Source organism: Neolamprologus brichardi, chromosome 14 (assembly GCF_056152115.1).
Source record: "Neolamprologus brichardi isolate AB-2024 chromosome 14, ASM5615211v1, whole genome shotgun sequence".
Taxonomy (NCBI): Eukaryota; Metazoa; Chordata; class Actinopteri; order Cichliformes; family Cichlidae; genus Neolamprologus; species Neolamprologus brichardi.
The window spans coordinates 724,331-743,520 of record NC_142117.1 but is presented as its reverse complement, the minus strand read 5'-3'; the positions used below and the strand labels follow the sequence as shown (position 1 = coordinate 743,520).

The 19,190-nt window shown below is 47.7% G+C and overlaps 2 protein-coding genes across 3 annotated transcripts; one reads left to right on the top strand and one right to left on the bottom strand.

Annotated features, from left to right (window-relative positions):
- Window positions 1-1,312: 1,312 nt before the first annotated feature.
- LOC148098664 (acyl-coenzyme A thioesterase 11-like) lies at window positions 1,313-12,980 on the top strand. 2 transcript variants are annotated; one of them, XM_087850572.1, is made up of 16 exons: window positions 1,313-1,504; window positions 1,585-1,654; window positions 1,730-1,790; window positions 1,916-2,020; window positions 4,129-4,264; window positions 4,969-5,060; window positions 6,582-6,643; window positions 6,849-6,968; window positions 7,040-7,178; window positions 7,925-7,980; window positions 8,089-8,155; window positions 9,151-9,234; window positions 9,309-9,442; window positions 12,058-12,225; window positions 12,299-12,425; window positions 12,497-12,980. In XM_087850572.1, exons 1-16 carry the CDS (start codon window positions 1,321-1,323, stop codon window positions 12,623-12,625), a joined length of 1,734 nt encoding a protein of 577 aa, XP_087706698.1. In that variant the 5' UTR covers window positions 1,313-1,320; the 3' UTR covers window positions 12,626-12,980. The 2 variants fall into 2 exon arrangements, with proteins under 2 accessions (XP_087706698.1, XP_087706699.1); XM_087850573.1 differs by lacking the exons at window positions 6,582-6,643; window positions 6,849-6,968; window positions 7,040-7,178.
- Window positions 12,981-13,450: 470 nt separating this feature from the next.
- Window positions 13,451-19,132, bottom strand: LOC148098663 (protein FAM151A-like). The gene is made up of 7 exons (XM_087851410.1): window positions 19,106-19,132; window positions 16,844-16,976; window positions 15,729-15,848; window positions 15,318-15,464; window positions 14,448-14,554; window positions 14,195-14,374; window positions 13,451-13,747 (listed from the first exon to the last, which is right to left on the bottom strand). The coding sequence occupies exons 1-7, from the start codon at window positions 19,130-19,132 to the stop codon at window positions 13,451-13,453; spliced, it is 1,011 nt and encodes a 336-aa protein (XP_087707536.1).
- Window positions 19,133-19,190: the final 58 nt, after the last annotated feature.

Here is a 19,190-nt window from a genome sequence, read left to right as displayed (position 1 = left end):
CGACTGACACTTACAGTCAGTTACCTGATGAATGTTTGGGTGGGAAGCAGACTGGGAGTGCTGAGCAGCAGCTCCTCAACCAGTTTACAGTTGGTTCTAGGGCTGTTCGATATAACGATATATATCGATGATGATATAAAAACATCTATTGTTTCATTTTACGCTGTCGTTTGTTTCGTGGTGTCGCAAAATAAATTTGTTTGTTTACAGCAATATTTTTTCATATTTTGATGTCACTGTAGTTATTATTAATTTATTAAAGTTCTCTCTTTCTCTTATATTTAATATAACCACACTACGGACGGACAAGCGATTGTTTTTATGCGTTGTCATTAGCAACAACGACGGTAAAACCACCACGTGTCCACTTGTTCCACTTAAACCTTTCACAATAAAGCTCAAGATCCTGTTGAGACTTTTCAAAATAAACTGAATCACGTGAAAGATGCAGATTATTTACAGATGAGAAGTAAAAAAAGACGCCAGGTGCTAAAAAATAAACCTTAGACTCAAACGTTAGAACAGGCTTTTCCTCGCAGCACGCCGTGTAATAAATACTCACAAAGAAAACGGCGCCGTTACAACTTATGTCTAAAAATGTATCGTTTCATGCATCGGTTAAAACACTCGACTCCAGCTACACGACGTGCAGCTGGAAACACTTCACACAAGTCGAGCTGATTCACAGACTTTACAGAAAATGTTACATTTTTGTGATTTATATCGTTATCAGACGATAGATGTTTTATATCAGGATATGAGATTTTGGTCATATCGCACAGCCCTTGTTGGTTCTTTGCTAAATTGTCTGTTGTGTGTAGACGCACTGGTTCACCTCCTGGGTTAGGTGCCTTTTTTGCCCCAACCAATCACAGCAGATGGCCCCGCCCCTCCCTGAGCCTGGTTCTGCTGGAGGTTTCTTCCTGTTAAAAGGGAGTTTTTCCTTCCCACTGTCACCAAGTGCTGCTCATAGGGGGTCACATGATTGTTGGGTTCTTCTCTGCATGTATCACTGTAGGCTCTACTGTACAGGATAAAGCACCTTGAGGCGACTGTTGTTGTGATTTGGTGTTTTATAAATAAAGCTGAATTGAATGCTTCAAAAAGAGTCATGGGTCAGTTTTAAGTGACTGAACAAACAAAAAGACATTCATCTGAAATTGGACTAGAGCGAAACTCTTGTTCAGTATCAGGTTTCAAAATGATTACAAAGTCTGGCTCTTTGGGGCAAAACAAAAGAAAATGAGGTGTGACTCAAGACTTTTGCACAGTACTGTAGCTTCAGTGTCTTTCCTTTACTTTGTTTCCCCAGCTTTCCAAATGAGTTCCAGGACATCAGATTGTTTGGAGGAAGAGGATGGAGAAGAAGAGGAAGAAGAAGAAAACTACAACCCGACAGAGGTGAAAATGAGTCAGATCGTGATGCCCTGTCACAGCAACCATCGGCAGGAGCTCGGCGTGGGTCAGCTGCTCAAATGGATCGACTCCGCCGCCTGCCTCTCCGGTGAGCTTTGTGTGTCTCAGGTGTGTGTTGGAAGCTGTGAGCGTGTAGTGTTGTAATGACCCAACTGTTCGACCGTGCAGCTGAGAGGCACGCTGGGAGTCCCTGCGTCACTGCTTCCATGGATGACATCCACTTTGAGCACACCATCAGGTGAGAGGAGGCGTGTGTGAGTGTGTGGAAGGGTTGGGCTGAAGGTAGTAACTCCGCCTTTCCATCTTTCTTCAGTGTGGGTCAGGTGGTGAATATCAGGGCAAAGGTCAACAGAGCCTTTAACACCAGCATGGAGGTCAGTGAACTTCTGCTGTTCTTTGTGCCTTTCGTTGTTTTTGAAATCAGTTAGCTGCGTGTGCTTTTCTCACGGGTACAACCATGTGTGTTTACCTTAACGTACTGTCCCGTACTTCCCCTCAGGTGGGCATACAGGTGAACTGTGAGGACCTGTTCTCTGATCGTCACTGGAGGGTTTGTCATGCCTACGCCACCTTTGTTACCCAGCGCACAAGCACAGGACAAAAGGTGCATGATCACGACACTCTGGAGAGTGTGTGGACGTTTGCCACATTACTGATAACTAGATGAAGATCGTTGTTTAGAAGCATGTTGTTCATGTGTTGTTGCATCTCAAAGCAGGGCTCGCAAAATTTCAAAATCCCTGGTAGGCCTTCGGGCAGGGACTCTTCAGTTTTTGGTAGCCCAAAATAAATTTAAGTAGCCCGAATAAGAAAGAGAGCAATTTTTTGATTAATGCTTTGTTTCCTGTTTTGTTTCCGTTACAATATTATACATTAAAGTATAATATTGTAACGGAAACAAAACATTAATCAAAAAATAGTTGAACAACAAATCACAACAACTGTATAAAAATTACAAACATCAACTCAAATACTTGGTTCTAATTGAGCAGAAATTTCTATGAATTTGTAAGAACTGTGTAGGACATAAATCAGTCTGTGTCAGATCCTGAATTTGAAATTTCCACTGAAGTCACAGGTAAGAGGCAAGTGGAACCAAGATCGAGGCCATTTGCTTTTTGAAGTTTGCAAAGACTGCTAAATTTTGCTAGTGGTAGTTCACTCTTTGCAATATAGCACGCTGTTCTAAACTGATTTTTCAGGAGTTCTTGTTGTGCTTGGTTTATTTTTAGTATGTTTTTTGCAATTGCTGTTTGTTCTGGGAAAGATACTGCAGACTGGGCAATAATGCATTTCTTGCATTTCTCATGGGTTCTAATGGGGGCCTTTCTTAAAATTACTGGTCCCAGTAACAAAGGCGCTTATGGACTGAAATCAAATGAAACTCACAACACACCTGTCAGAACATCATGTTATTTAGCTCATCATATTCCAGCCACAGAAATTCTTTTGTCCATGAAACCATAAAGCTGCACTTTCTTTTTGCCTTATAGTCTGATTTGTCATAACTTTTCCGTTTTGTGGTAAGCTTTTCTTTGGCTGCCCCTTCTTCACCCTGACCTGTCTTATTTGGCTGAGCAGAACTAAAATACCAGCGTAAATCCTGCTGCTTTTACACACGTACTTACATAATGATCAGCGATTTTTTGCGCACTCAACCTCTCACATGTTTATGCTGGCTGCGAGAGATTTCACTTGTCACGTTTGAATAGTAAGCTAATGAGTGATAAGACGATGTCAGAGGAATTGGTGCGCAATTAATCGCCACTCACCAATCAGTGCTGCCGCTCTCTACACACCGTTCGCGCGATCGCAAAATGAAAGTGAAAGCAAAAAGCAAGTGCCAATTTAAACGCGATTTCAATATGTCACATATTGACAGTGGCTCATCGATGCCAATGACATAATTACCCAGCTACATTGGCGAAAGAATGCAAAAGCATTGACATATATTTTCCTTCCTATGATAGCCCGACGGGCAGGGCTGAGTTAGATTTTGGTAGCCCGACTGGAAAGATCGCTAGCCCCGGGACGTCGGGCTAGCGATTTTGCGAGCCCTGCAAAGGAAGTTTAGTACGTAACCTAGTAACCGTTCAAGATAAACATCACAAAATGCTTCACAACATAAAAACAAAGGTTGACCAAAAGTCTGAAAAGAGTTTTTAGTTGTTTTTCAATCCAGCTTTATTTACACAGCATCAAATCACAACAACAGTCACACCAAGGTGCTTTATCCTGTACAGTAGAGCAGTACAGGATTGGTGATTGGTGCTGTGATTGGTGGGGGGGGAGCTGAGAGTCTGGGGGCTGCTGTTCGTGTGTCTGCTTTAGTTTTCAGCATCGTATGACGCACAGCTAGCACACGCTGGTCACATGACCTCGGGGACACATAGCTGACATTTGTCCACGTAGAGCTCAGAGGTCAAAGTCCTAAAGTGGACTCTGAGTTTGATGTGACAGTTTCCTTGACCTTAGTCAGGACTTATGTTTCTCTTTATTAAATCAGAGGAAGCTGTGACACAACGTCAGAGTCTCAGCACTGATACAGGAGCTTTGTGACGGCGAGACGAACTGCAGCAGCACCACAGACACCATCATACCACCAGCTCTCATTGTGAAACAGAGTCTGTGTGTGTGTGTGTGTGTGTGTGTGTGTGTGTGTGTGTGTGTGTGTGTGTGTGTGTGTGTGTGTGTGTGTGTGGTACCTCACAGGTGACCTTGAAGCCCATTGTTCCTGTCACGCAGAAGGAGCAGGTTGAACACAGCGTGGCCGCTGAAAGGCGGAGGGTCCGAATGGTGCACGATGACATCATCAAGGATTTGCTTTCCAATGAGTCTGTGCAGCAGGGTGAGTGATGCACCCGGCCACGTCCCGGCAGACAGTCTTTGCACTTCACTACGTCTTTGTGCGTGTAGAAAGCACAGGACAGACGAGAGGAGCTGAGGGTTTACATGAGAACGTCAGAAGTGCTGGAGAAGCATGTGAGGCTGGTGCATGACATGGGGAGGTCTGCTCTCAGCCCCTTCTGTGAACGTGAGGTTTGCAGATGATGTGACCTGCAGGGAGAGCAGGGAGGGTGCAGGTAACAGGAAGGAGTTTAAATACCTGGGCTCAACCATAAAGAGCAGCAGACAGGTTTCAGGGTTGATATGTGACGGAGGATTGAAACGATGGTAGTGAGAGCTGCTATGATCTGGAGGCAGTGGCACTAACAAAAACAAGAGGCCGAGCTGGAGGAGTGAAGATGTCGGGGTTTCCACTGGGAGTGACCACTGTGGACAGGAAATGAAGATATGAGAGGAACGACTCAGGTTAAGCTTAGGGAGGCAAGGCTGCGATGGTCCGGGCGCTCACGAGGACAAAGGAAGCTCAGACAGGAGGAGAAGCGGCGAAGCTGAGAGAAGAACATTTGAACTGACCTGATACTTTAGCCTGTGGCTTCCATGGCGTCTGCTGTGGTCGCTAACAAAGACAACAGTCTGGCAGGAAATGACGATCAAACTTTAATTAGTACTTTCTTCACATAACGACTTGACTTGTTTCTGTATCAGGTGACAGCTCAGTGGGAGCCGATGCAGTGGCAGCAGAGAGGACTCGGGTGGAGAGTGTGGAGCTGGTTCTGCCTCCACATGCAAACCATCAGGTCAGTTCATTTCATGTGTTTCCCATCTGAACTAGAGCGGGCGCGGCGGTTTCTCGCTGGTCGGTGTCTCGCTGGTCGGTTTTTCGCTGGTCGGTGTCTCGCTGGTCGGTTTCTCGCTGGTCGGCTTCTCGCTGGTCGGTTTCTCGCTGGTCGGTTTCTCGCTGGTCGGTGTCTCGTTGGTCGGCTTCTCGCTGGTCGGTTTCTCGCTGGTCGGTTTCTCGCTGGTCGGTGTCTCATTGGTCGGTGTCTCGCTGGTCGGCTTCTCGCTGGTCGGCTTCTCGCTGGTCGGCTTCTCGCTGGTCGGTTTCTCGCTGGTCGGTGTCTCGCTGGTCGGTGTCTCGCTGGTCGGTGTCTCGCTGGACGGTTTCTCGCTGGACGGTTTCTCGCTGGTCGGTTTCTCGGTGGTCGGTGTCTCGCTGGTCTGTTTCTCGCTGGTCGGTGTCTCGCTGGTCGGTGTCTCGCTGGACGGTGTCTCGCTGGTCGGTTTCTCGCTGGACGGTTTCTCGCTGGACGGTTTCTCGCTGGTCTGTTTCTCGCTGGTCGGTTTCTCGCTGGTCGGTGTCTCGCTGGTCTGTTTCTCGCTGGTCGGTGTCTCGCTGGTCGGTGTCTCGCTGGTCTGTTTCTCGCTGGTCGGTGTCTCGCTGGTCGGTGTCTCGTGCCGTTACAACGTGGAATATTTGAAGCAGACTGAATTTGAACCTGTTGTTACCAGAAACACCTGCGTGGCCTCGTTTCTTACTGTTGGGTACGAACAAAACATCTGGCTTTTATTTAATACGATGAAGTGGAGATGCAGTAGTTTTATTTCTTTTACTCCTTATTTGGTTCAAAACATCAGCTCATGGCCTCCAAACACTGACTACATCTGAGCGTGAACTGAGGCGCTGACGGCTGCTGTCAGAGCGATTTGGTTTTGGTTTCTTTGCCAGATCTGTTGTCTGAAGACCAACAAGGAGACCCAATGGATTTACTTTACCAAGTGGATCATCACAGCTTTGCCGTATTGGTCCATTTGATCGACCTTTGTTGTTATTATTTATTTTATTTTATTTTCAGTTGTTACAGACGGGACAGACGTGACTGAGGGATAGGAAAGGGAGAAAGAAAGAAAAACAGAAGGGGAGAGGGACAGTGAGGAAGGAAACATAAAAAGAGAAAGAAGAGAAAACAAGCAAAAAAAACAGAGCAACATACTAAACACAACACCATCACGTTAATCTAGCTAAGTGTAAACAGCAGTAAATACTAAATACTGAATGTTGTTGTGCAGCACGCAGGACAGACAGCGCACAATGTGCTTTGAAGTAGCAGCCAAGAAAGGTGTAGTTTATGTCTATGAAGAGTGAACACCCGTGTGCACACCTGTGTGGATCAGCGCGTATGGATCCTACACACAGGTTTGTAAATGAGGCCCAGCTGTTTTACATGTGCACATATATGTGACTGTTCAGTGCATCAGTGTGTCATCGTACCGCTGAGACATGACTGTCAGATCATGCATGAGGTGTGTTTGAATCCCAGGTAAACACATTTGGAGGGCAGATCATGGCCTGGATGGTGAATGTAGCTACAATCGCTGCCAGGTACAGTCACAAACACTTCTTTCCTTCATACTTTTATCTAAAAATAGGATGCATCACTGTGACCTTTGACCTCCATATTGTGATCAGTGTAGTTCAGTCCTGGTGCAGATTAAAGGATCTGTCCAGCTGTATCTGTATGAGTAACCTGAACACGGCGAGCGCGTGGGAGGTCGTGGCCTATTGTCTCTGTGCTCTTTGCTTGCAGTCGTCTGTCTCAGGCTCATCCCACCCTTCGAGCCATCGACATGTTCACCTTCAGAGGACCTTCTCAGGTTGGAGACAGATTGCTGCTGAAGGCGATCGTGAACAACGCCTTCAGAAACAGGTATCCCAGAACACTGGCTCAGCGCTGCAGCTGTGCAGCAGACAGAGAACTGACACGTGTCCTTACTGCAGCATGGAGGTGGGCGTGCGTGCGGAGGCCTACCACGAGGAGGGGCCTAACCGACACATAAACTCCGCCTTCATGACCTTTGAGGTGCTCGATGATGGCGGGAAGCCACGCACATTACCACGGATACGACCTGAACCCCTGGTGAGTTAAGCTAACGCTCACAAACGGCTCGTTAGCGTGCTGCATCCGTAAAGTGTCTGGATGTGACGCGGCTGTCTGTGATTGGCTAATACTGACTGAAAGACATGAAATCTGCTTCAGAATTGGTGGTATGAAACCGCACTCTGATTGGCTAACAAGGTGTCAGTCACAAGACATCAGCCTGTGAACGTTTGATTTCACAGCCAGACTCCTGATAACAGCTGATCCAAGGTGAGCTCAGAGAAAGCAGCGGGTGACATCAGTGTAGCTGGGTCGGTCTTTTACACCGCCCGTGGTGCTGATGGATGGATGAGCAGGAAACATGGCCTCTGGTGGTGTTGTTAAAAAGGGTGGAGCAGTAGATTGACAGTTGGTGTCAGCTTCATTCACACTGTGGTGAAGCAGTTTGTGGAGATCGTCCTGTAGAATAAAACATGAGTATCATAAACAGAAGGTGCAGAAACACTCGATTAACCATTAAGCCGAAGGCTGAGCAAAGATCAGAGCTGTGAACTTCAAATCATGTTATCAGTCATAAACCCGTCTGATGGAGCGACCATGGTGTCGTTACAGGCTGAAGGGCGCTCGCTGTAGTCGTAGATCGTTATCAGCACGAACAAACACCGAGTAATAACACTCCACTCAGTTTGTAGCACAGATCGGTGTACTGGTCATGAACTGGTGCTGGGAATCTGCCTGCTGTGTTACACACTGGTGCCCTCTGCCTGTGTGTCTCTCATTTACAGGAAGGACAAAGGAGGTTTCAGGAGGCAACAGCCAGGAAAAAGATCAGGCTGGACAGGTACATGTCTCCAAACAGCCCCTAAAGTCTCTGCGTTTACATCAGCTTTTGTTGTGCAGCTGCACAGACCCACAGTGCCATCATCCTGATTCCTGTAACTGTGTTTAGGAAGTACATCATTTCCCGCACGCAGGGGGAGGAGCCTCTGTCTGTTCCCTGGGATCCCACCAACCAGGTGAGGAGAAGCTCCACGCGTCACCTGTACTGCTCACGTTAGTCCACGACTCACGGGAGAGAAGTCAAACCTTCTTTACATACATGTGTATATTACTGTATTACAAATAACAGACAACTTGGCACTGATTGTGTAGGCACCTTGTTGCTAGCAGCTTGTCACAAAAACATCATTAGTTCTCATTTCTGTAGCTGAATCTATAAAAACCGGACATAAAACAGTATTTTTGATTTCCACAGAGCTGCTCATCAGCTGTCGTTGATGATGTCACAGCCTGTGCTTGAGCTGGACACAGTAAACCTTTAATAGGCTCATTTAGTTTCTTTTCACCCACATCAGCGTCTCAGCTGTGTGTCGGTGGTGCGTCGTCACGACTTTTGGGACATGATTTCTGTTTCTTTCTTAAAGGATGTTCAGTGATTTTATTTGTTTGTTCCACTGCAGTTTATATGTCAGTGTATGATCTGAGCGAGCAGACCTCAGCGTGTTTATGTCCCACTTAGCTCCAAAGCTGAGCCACAGTCAGACTCTCACCGCGCCTGCAGACTGATTTAGTCGACAGGCCGACGAGTCGCACCGCTGTGCTTCACCTTCACTGCAGATGAGAAATAGTGCTGCAGCAGTTTGTCTTCATTTTGCACCCTTAATACTTACACTGTTCCTTCTCTCACCAACCAATCACAGCAGATGGCCCCGCCCCTCCCTGAGCCTGGTTCTGCTGGAGGTTTCTTCCTGTTAAAAGGGAGTTTTTCCTTCCCACTGTCGCCAAAGTGCTGCTCATAGGGGGTCATATGATTGTTGGGTTTTTCTCTGTATCTATGAAGCGCCTTGAGGCGACTTTTGTTGTGATTTGGCGCTATATAAATAAAGTTGAATTGAACTGTTGGACGGCACTGATTCATATATAATAAGTAGTATTTGAATGGCGGGAGGCGGCCTGCTAACGCTGAGCTCTGGAGATGAGTTTGTGGTGTTTCCTGTGTTTGTGCTTCCAGGTGTATCTGAGCTATAACAACGTCTCAGCTCTGAAGATGCTGGCAGCCAGAAGCAACTGGCGCCTGAGCTGTGAGAAGGACCAGGTATGTGCTTCTCACTAATGAGCTGTTTGTTTGTGTGAGTCTGCCCCCATCGGTGCTTTATGTTGTGTTCACAGGTTCAGCTTTACACCCTGGAGCAGAAGTCCATGCTGAGTTTCAAGATTGAATGTGAGGTGGACGTTCCTGCACACAGAGCCTTTGATTTACTCGCTGAGCTGAGCAACAGGCCGAGCTGGGACTCGCATTATAAGTAAGACTCTGGGACTCGTCTGTTTGACCTTTGCTACGATCAGCGGTTTCTGTGCTTCACAGCAGCAGTCGCTCCGCCCTGTTTCTACTCGCTGCCTCGGTATTGTTCTCCGATTCCAATGATGGACTTTTCTGAGGCTCAGCGTTAAAAATAAGCGATGTGTGGTTTAGGTTCATGCTGCTCACTTTGCACTGAGGCTGACATGTTATCAGTTAAGGTTAAAGTGACATTAGCTGTGAGGGCCTGTCTGTCTCTTTATTCTCACGTTTAAATAAAAGGGGAACAGTGGCTCTCCCCCAGCCGAGCCAGCCTGCAGATGAAACTCATCCTGGTTGCTTAGATTTGCAGCCTTACCCTTTGCATTGATCTCATGACCGGCAGGTGGTGGAAAGAACATGTCTGTGGAGGAGGCGGAGCTTTGTCTCCCATGCTGTCAACACCGTGGGCCTGTGCTGGTGGAGCAGACCACTGTGGGAAATCCCAGTTTTAAAACAATAACTAGATGTTGTGGATCGGTCACTGAGGTATCACAGTGGGGCAGACTCCTGCCCTCGCTTGGGGCAGACAAGCGAGGGCAGGAGTCTGCCCCAAGCGAGGGTTTTTAATACGTTGGATTGTAAGGTGGAGCACGAGCTGTTTATGCAGTGTCAGCAGTGATGTGGAGTTTAGATTTACAGCTAATCTAATATGCTATCATTGCATCAGGCCGGGGAGTGTGCATGTTCCCCCCGTTACCCCCTGGGTTCTCCCCGCATCTCCCTGGGTTGCCCTGGGTTCCCCCCGCTTCTCCCCGCACCTCCCTGGGTTCTCCTCGCGTCCCCCTAGATTCCCCCCGCGTCCCCCTGGGTTCTCCCCGCGCCTCCCTAGGTTCTCCCCACGTCGCCCTAGGTTCCCCCCGCTTCTCCCCGCGCCCCCCTGGGTTCCCCCCACGTCCCCCTGGGTTTTCCCCGCGTCTCCCTGGTTCTCCCCACGCCCCCCTGGGTTCTCCCGGCGTCCCCCTGGGTTCCCCCCGCTTCTCCCCGTGTCTCCCTGGTTCTCCCCGCTTCCCCCTGGGTTCTCACCGCGCCTCCCTGGGTTCCCCCCGCGTCTCCCCGCTTCTCCCTGGTTCTCCCAGCGTCCCCCCCGGGTTCCCCCCGCGTCCCCCCCGGGAAGGTTCTCCCCGCGTCTCTCTGGGTCCCCCCTGCGTCCCCCTGGGAAGGTTCTCCCCCCGCGTCTCCCTGTTTCTCCCTGCGCCCCCCTGGGTTCTCCCCGCATCCCCCTGGGTTCTCCCCGCGTCCCCCTGGGTTCCCCCCGCGTCTCCCTGGTTCTCCCCGCGCCCCCCTGGGTTCTCCCCGCGTCCCCCTGGATTCTCCCCGCGTCCCCCTGGGTTCCCCCCGCTTCTCCCCGCGTCTCCTTGGTTCCCCCCGCGTCCCCCCCGCGTCCTCCCCGCGTCTCTCTGGGTTCCCCCCGCGTCTCCCCCGCTTCCCCCTGGGTTCCCCCCGGTTCCCCCCGCTTCTCCCCGCTTCTCCCCGCGTCCCCCTGGTGTTATGCTGAGTGAACGGACTCTATGGCAGAACACACAGAAGCGCAGAAAATGCAGGGAGTGCTCTTTATTTGTGGTGTCAAAGTTATTTTCACGGGATGAAATTATACAGAGGGACAAACAGAGGGAAACCAGGGGAGGAGGCTGACACGTATTCGAAGGGAAAGGGGTTACCCGCGCACGCAGGGTGGATTTGTCACACTGGCTGTACGGGCTAGGGCGGGGATCCTCGGGATGCGGGAGAAACGCTGTAAATGATCTCCGTAGTGATCCCGGAAATGCGGCTTCACAAACAGCTGACAGGTAAGCGGGTGATGGATCCGGCACTCGAGGAGGTGGCAAATACTCCGACACCAGACGTCAGTCGCGCTGCTCCTAAGTAACGCTCCATCAAATGACGTCTGATGCACCGCCGGTGTGTCAGCATCCCGTGACACACCACCCCGCCTACCTGAGCTGAAAACAGAAGCAGACCCCGTGACACCACACCACAGAAACCCCACCAACTCCTAACACCTGGGTTCCCCCCGCGTCCCCCTGGGTTCCCCCCGCTTCTCCCCGCGTCCCCCTTGGTTCTCCCCGCGTCTCCCTGGGTTCCCCCCGCATCCCCCTGGGAAGGTTCTCCCCGCGTCTCTCTGGGTTCTCCCCACGTCCCCCTGGGTTCCCCCCGTGTCTCCCTGGGTTCTCCCCTGTCCTCCAGATTCCTCCACAGTCCAAGGACATGCAGTTAGTGGGTTAGGTTAACTGGAAATCTCACATAGGTGTGAATGGTCGTGTTTAGCCCTGCGACCGACTGGCGACCTGTCCAGTGTGTACCCTGCCTCTAAGACGGCTGGGATAGGCTCCACCTCCTGCGACCCTGAGAAGGATAAGCAGCAGAGATGGGTGGAGATCTGGGTGATGTCATCACCAAGCCCTTTGTTATGTAGTTTCCCCTTCAGTGTCCCTATGCACGAGCTCCACCCTCAGCTGGTGAAGCACAGAAGCAGCTGTTTGCCTCTGCCGTGGATACATGTGGAGTAAACTGCAGCTCAGTCTTTAAACAGTGCTGTCAGTCACCTTTTTAACAGTGTGTATGTGTTTCCTCAAACAGGAAGTGCGAGCTGATTCAGCTGGTCGACAACGATGACTTCATATATCGTGTGGTGACTCCATCGGTGCGTCACGGCGCGATGGGATCTCCCACTGCAGCCAATCAGGCAAAAGGGATTCTCCAGGACTTCATCCTGTTGGCCTCCAAAAGGAAGCCATGTGGCAGCGGGTCAGTAGAACCAGATCCATCCACCTGTGTCCTGCAGGATTTCCTGATGCGTTCCCTTTCTGTTTTCCTTCAGAGACCCATATGTCATCGCCCTACGCTCAGTGTCCCTGCCCACTCAGCCTCCCACTGAAGGCTATAACAGAGGAGAGGTTCTGTGTGCTGGATTCACCATACTGGAGACCAAAGACAACAAGTCACTGGTGAGAACAACAGCATCGTACATATACTCTTATCACAGCTGGCTGTTATTAGTGTGTTATCTTTCTTTCAGATCAGCTACTTTAACCAGGCGTCTCCGGAGGTCCTTCCCTACATCTCCACAGATATTGCCGGCCTGTCCTCCTCTTTCTACCACACCTTCTGCTCCTGCAGCCAGTACTTGACCAGGAACAGACTGTGACAGCGGCAGCAGCCTGTCCGAGGCTCTCCTCAGCACCAGACGCTCACTGTAGGGACAGCCTGCTTGGTTTATGTGGTGGGAAGACTTTATGATCATTTCATGGATTGATACAAAGGTCAGCAGTAAAAATCTACTTGTTAAGTGAGTAAAATCAGCCGCTGTGTCAGTCACTGAGTTGTTAAGCTGCTGTTCATGTTTGAGGTACATGACTGTAACAGCTGTACAGGTGTGGGCTTGTACTTAATGCAGGTTCATTTTAACACTATAACTGTTTGCTGCAGTTCAACATGACGTGCTGGTTTAAAACATGAATATTCACTTTTTCCACTGAACTACAATAAAGTGTTGTGTTGTATTTTTTTCTTGTTTTAATCAAGTGATGGATGATTTTCTTTGTTGTAAACGTTCAAAAATCAGCATTAAAAGTACCGAGTGAGACTGAGAGCACTGATGTCACCTGTGACACTTTAAAGATTTATGGATGCAAATAAATGCAGTGCTGCAGTCAGTAAGAGAGGCGGGCTGCATGTGAAGTGTTAGCTACAGCAGGAGAGCGTTTCATATGTGTGCGCTGTGGTCAGCTGCTGCTGTAGCCAATCACAAACCTCGGACTGGCTCACACAGGCTCAGAGGCTAATTCTGGTTTTGGACTTGGTTCCTTTAATAGAATTTATTATGAATGTTATAATAATCATTGAATCATATATATACAGTATGATGATGTTAACTTCAGCGACCCAAAGCAGCAGCATTTATCTACACACTGAGACAAACTGAGACTCTGTGGTGACTTTGAATATAAAAGCACATTGAAACCTGCTGTGATCACTGAGGTAGAATATACAGGCTTCTGCTTGCTCTCCCTGCACGCTGTGCACTGAGCTCCTTCACCACAGCGGCAGCTTCACCACCTTTCTTTGTGTCAGCCTCAATGATAAAGTCGTATTTGTCCATCATTCCCAGTAAAGCATAAAGCTGCTCCTGCCCCGTGGGCAGCGATGCTGCATTCAGGTGTAGAGCCACCCTCTGCGACACCGCCGCTGGGATCTGAGGACGCCATTTGTGCTCAGCCAGGACTACAGTGACGTATGGAAACAGGCGCTCGACTGTGGACACAAAGACCTGGAGCAAAGAGGAGGAAGACTATGAAACAGCAAGAACACTCCAGCGCCTAAAAATGACACTTTTCCATCGTCTAACTGGATCGGCACTGGACATTGTTGGATTGGTAGTGAACTTGAGTTTTGCTGACCAAGCCTGAGCAGCTAAAAAGCCTTCATGAAGAACAGAGGATTGCATTTGCTTGGGGACCGTCTGACAAACATGGCAGCTTATACAACTCAAGCTTGCTACAATTCCAACATTAATCTCAAATAACTCTTTCTGTGGGGGTGTGATGAGTTTCCCAGCCAGGGTGGACCCTCAAAAGGAGGCTCCAACATCTACACCTGCTCGATTCTAGTTTGATGGATTTCCAGCCAGGTGTGTTAAACGTTACATGCGTCTGCTCTGTTATTTATTAACGTACTGTCTGCAGACTCTGCTTCAGGTGGGATCAGATGTGCTTACTGCTGTGCTGTCGCTGCTCTGTAAGCCCTCCATGCTGATCCACACGGGCCTGTGGAGCTCGTCGGCCCTGTAGGCTGACTGCAGCAGGTGAAGAGAAGCCTCCAGAAGCTGCTGACTATGGACCCTCAGGTAAATTCCCCAGGAGGCATCAGCAGTCTGCCCGAGGGTCTGAATAACATCCTGAGAACACACACATGATTGGCCTTAATAAAAATGTAACCAAGCTGGTGGTTGGCTGGTGATCTACAGATACCTGCAGTGTGAGGGGCTCTGAGCTCCTTCCAGAACCTTCTACCAGAAGGACTCCAGGTCGACTGCTGTCAGAGGTCACACGAACGACCAGCATCCCGCTGCCCCCACCTGTTAGTGAAACAGACTCAGTGTGACTTTAAGGTGGTGCGACAGCAGCATGTGCAGGTTTACAGTTTGACATCATCAGGATGAACAGCTGATCTGTGACATGCTGCATTATCATGAGGTGATTAGGAGATCGTAGCTATGAAGGGAGGGACAGGCTGTGACCACGACTGATACTCAAAGGGCCAAATGTTTGCCGCACCAATGCAGCAGTCACTTCCCCGTTGTCCAACACGCCGCCTCTGTCCACTGCGGCTTCAAACACTGATTTCTGATCAAGCAGCTGTGCTCTGTACTCTCTGCTCAGCACAGCTGTGAACACTTCTGTCGCTTTCATTTCTACCAAAACAACAGATAGTTTTTGTTTTTCACAATTGTTACTGTAACGGTCAAAATCCCAGGACATCAGCAGGTTCAGAAATGTTCAAACCAGCTTTTCTGCCACCAAGAGTCACTAAGAACATCATCCTGATGACCGATGTGAACACAAAGGTTCAGCTGCCACATGACGTCATACATCAAGTTCACTTTAAAAATACCTTGAGAAAAACCTCATGAGGGATCTCTGAATGCTTCGTGGCACAAATGAGGCAGTTTCTTGGTGTTTCTCGCCACAGTGCCACACTGTCATTCATAATGTTACCACCAGATGTCGCTAGCATACGTAAAGTACAACTTTGAGAGCGTGCTTTTCCCGGGCGTTTCAGTCTGGCACGTTAAAATCAGGTTATAAACCCTGAGGTGTAAAACGTTTGTGTCAACCTGCCTGAAAGCCGATGGAGCAGGGAGGCCCGGCCGGTGACGGGAAGCAAAGCCACAGCCAGGCGGTTCATGAGGTCTGAGCTGTAACCTGGGTGGAGAAACTCCATCAGATCTCCTCCAGGATAGAACCTCCTCACGCTGTCCTTCTTACCTGTGAACACACACAATGAACGCAGGAAGAACTAAACAGAAGCAAACTCTTCTTCATCTCAGAAGCTTAAACAAATACACACAATGAGCAAAAGGTTTAGTTTTCACTGATTTTTCATGTAGTTTTCTAATGTTTTTCTTCTTCAACAACAGTCAGAAAGAACTCACTGAAAACAAATCTGTTGATTTGAATAAATCACAAACACAATTATTATTTTACCCAAACATAATCTGTGTAAATCTGCTCCACATAAACGCTCCTCACCTACAGCCTGCTTAAATTCTGACAGCGTGGGTTCATATATGTCATAGTAGACTTGCCACGGGTGGGTGTTGTCACGGACAAACAGCAGGTCGCTAACGCTGGGGTTAACAGAGTTAAACTCTGTTTACAAACATGTTACTTCCCACAGGTTCGTGTGTCAGCCATCTGTCTCATAGTTACAGCACTGGTTCCCAAACTTTTTCTGCTGCGCCCCCCTTTGTTTTACAAGAAAAATGTAAGTAATCTGCAATAAATTACAGGTAGCAATAAAATAAACTACTAACTCTTTTACGCTGCGTCCACACCTACACGGGTGTTTTTGAACACGCAGCTGTTTCGTCCACGTAAACGGCGTTTCCAATCACAGAAAACTGAGATTTTTTAAACTCCTTTTTGCGTTTCCGTGTGGACGAGGAATACAGAGTTCGTCACGCAACGTCAAAGGTATGTGCCTTTATTCACGTCACGCTGTGGCCACGTTATTGTTTACATGAGATGAATTGCAGAATGATAGAGACAAAACACTGTTAATCTGACTGTCTGCAGGTTTTACACACAGTTACTGTCCCTCCATTTACAAAGGCAGAGGCGTCACGCTGTGATTATTTTACATGTAGTTGTTTTTTTCCTGTGTAATAATATTCAACATTGCATAAATACATTTTTCAAAAAATGCCTCTCTGTGCAAAATGGGTTTAAAAACATAAACAGCTGTGGGATCCTGTTTGTCTGTGATTTAAACATCCCGGACTTTAAAATTCCCACACTTTGGGAAGGTCTGAGTCTACGTCCACACGTACATCACGTAATCTGTTTTCAGTGACCAAAAACGCCGTTTACGTGTGGACGAAAGGTGCAAACGCATAGAAAAATCTGCGTTTTCAAAAATACCCGGGTACGTGTGGACGTAGCCCCAGTTAGATTTAGGCTATGTCCACACGTTCTCGGTTCTGCTTCTATGCCCCAGCTTTGTTTACTTTTTCCCACCGAGGCTTCTAGACTAGGCGAACTTAAACCTATTTTATCACGTTACTTTAAACCTTTGCGGCCGTTTTATATACCAAAATAGTGTTTCTCACCCTCGGACGTCTCACTGGTGGTTCAGATCATCAGACTGAATCCCAGCGCCGTGGACCAGGCCACCGGCCCAGACCCAAATTCACGTCCTGGGGCTCTCTCCTCGTCTAAGAGGGCTGTGCACAGACTTCGGTGCTGGCTCCCCACGGCGTCAGGAATCAGTGCTGGATCCTGGAACAGAGTCACAGATAACAGTTCTGATGTTTTCTGATCCGGCTACAAAGGACCAAATAATGTCAAGAGATGTATTCTAAAACACTTCTTCAGCTGAGAATCAGAGAAACACACATTTTTCTTGCTAGCAAGGGCAGTCACCAGAGCGCACGCACAAGAGTGAGGCTCAGAGACTCGTGCTGAGAGACTGTTCTGGTCTTTATTTATACATCAGTGGGTGCTTGTTCCTTACATTGGAATGTGGAGGTGTATATGTATGTGTGTGTGTGTCAGAGTGTGACCCCATAAACAACTTCCCTTAACCTGCTGGTCTGGAAAATCCAACAGTTCATCTATATGTAAAAAAGGCACTTAAACTAAAACTGACATAGCTACGTTAATCCTACCGTAAAACAATAAGACAAGGTACGACCTTTCCCGTGCTCCTAGGATGTGGGGGTGAACTCCAGAGCACTCTGGAATACACACAAAGCTTTTGCAGACAATTAAGGATCGCACATCCTATCACTACCATATGCAAACTTATATTATTAAAAGATTATACTGACTACTAAGTACAATTTTCCATTGACACCTAGTAAGCTATCGTACTTTTTCCTTTGGGAAGGTACCATCTGTGCAGTCTGCAGTTCTGTTGAAGAAAGATGTTGAATCTTTTTAATATTTCTTGAAAAATAATTTATTTCTGTGCATTTTTTCCCCACACTGCATCAAATTAAGGTTAATTACGTCGATTAAGCATCATGAGGTGGGGGGTGGTTCCCAAATTTTTTTTTTGTTACTGGGAGTTGGAACCCTGTTAGTCAGTTTGCTTAATATTTACGCTAAGTACTCTTTAAAATACCAGAATAGGGAGGATGGAGCAGGTTTAAGTTTATTAGATTGATCAGTGTTGCTGAACTATGAAATATTTTTTTACATACAGGTCTAACAGAATAGCTTTAGTGTTTTTTTTTTTTAAACTTGAGTATAAACTTAGGCAAAATGCAGCAAGATATTAAAAAAACAGTTTTATTGATTAAAAACACTATATCGGATTCATATCGGTATCGGCAGATATCCAGATTTAGGATATCGGTATCGGACATAAAAAAGTGGTATCGTGCCATCTCTAGTCACTATGGCGACTCCAATAGGGTTACCTGTCAACTGTGGTGTATGTATGTATGGTGAAAGTCCCTCTTTTTGCTCCTCCCCTCACCTGTGGATGGACGGTGCTGTTACCGTGGTGACAGCTTGGATGTGTTTCAGTCCTGCCTGGTTATCACTGCAGGAATCTTTACTTTCACATTTATTACAGGTAATAACTCTGATTTTTCTGTGTATTATGAACTAAATGTATCCTGATACACACAGAGATGGATGAGCAGAGGTCACATGATGAAAGAAAAAACATGGAGTCTTTGATTTATTTAGATATTTATTGATGAATGCAAACAAACCCTGACACTGAACCATCGTCCAGCTTTCACAGAACAAACCTGATCACATGACCTGCTGACCCAAACAGTGAAAAGCTCCATGGCAACAACAACAAACAGCCTCACATATGTTAACAGAGGCTGTTAGAAGCACAGAGTCTTTACAGTCTTTCTCCTGTTTGTACACAGATCTCTGCACATCTTCTTCACAGTTACTCACAGACGTGCAGAGTGTGTGGATATCAAAGCTAAGTTTCCACCATGTTTGTAGTCTGTACTGGGACTCATGGAGCATCTCTCTATGAGCACTCAGTGCTTTAAACAGTGAGTCCCAGTTTAACCAGCAGCCTTCACACCACACATCACACAGACATGGAAACTTCAAACCCTCAGACTGAAGTCACTGGCAGTCTCTGGCACCAGCGACTGCGCTAACAAACACAGCAAACAGTGAAGGTTTGGTAGAGAAAGCCGGTTGGGTAATACCAAGTACGCGGCGGAGGAGGCGGGGTTACATTACTAGATGATTAAACATGGAACTATTTTGCTGATAATAATTGAAATGGTTAAAGAAACTCATGATAATTCATAATTTTATAAACTGGAATGATGAAATTATATTGGCTGGATCTGATTATTGGGGGGTCATGACCCCCGTAACCCCCCCTGGAAATTACGCAAAATTGGTCCTGAGGTCAAATCCACCATCTTTGTTTCAGTGCTGAGCTTCATGTTCTCCCGTGTTTGTGTGCGTCCTCTCCGGTACTCCGGCTTCCTCCCACAGTCCCAA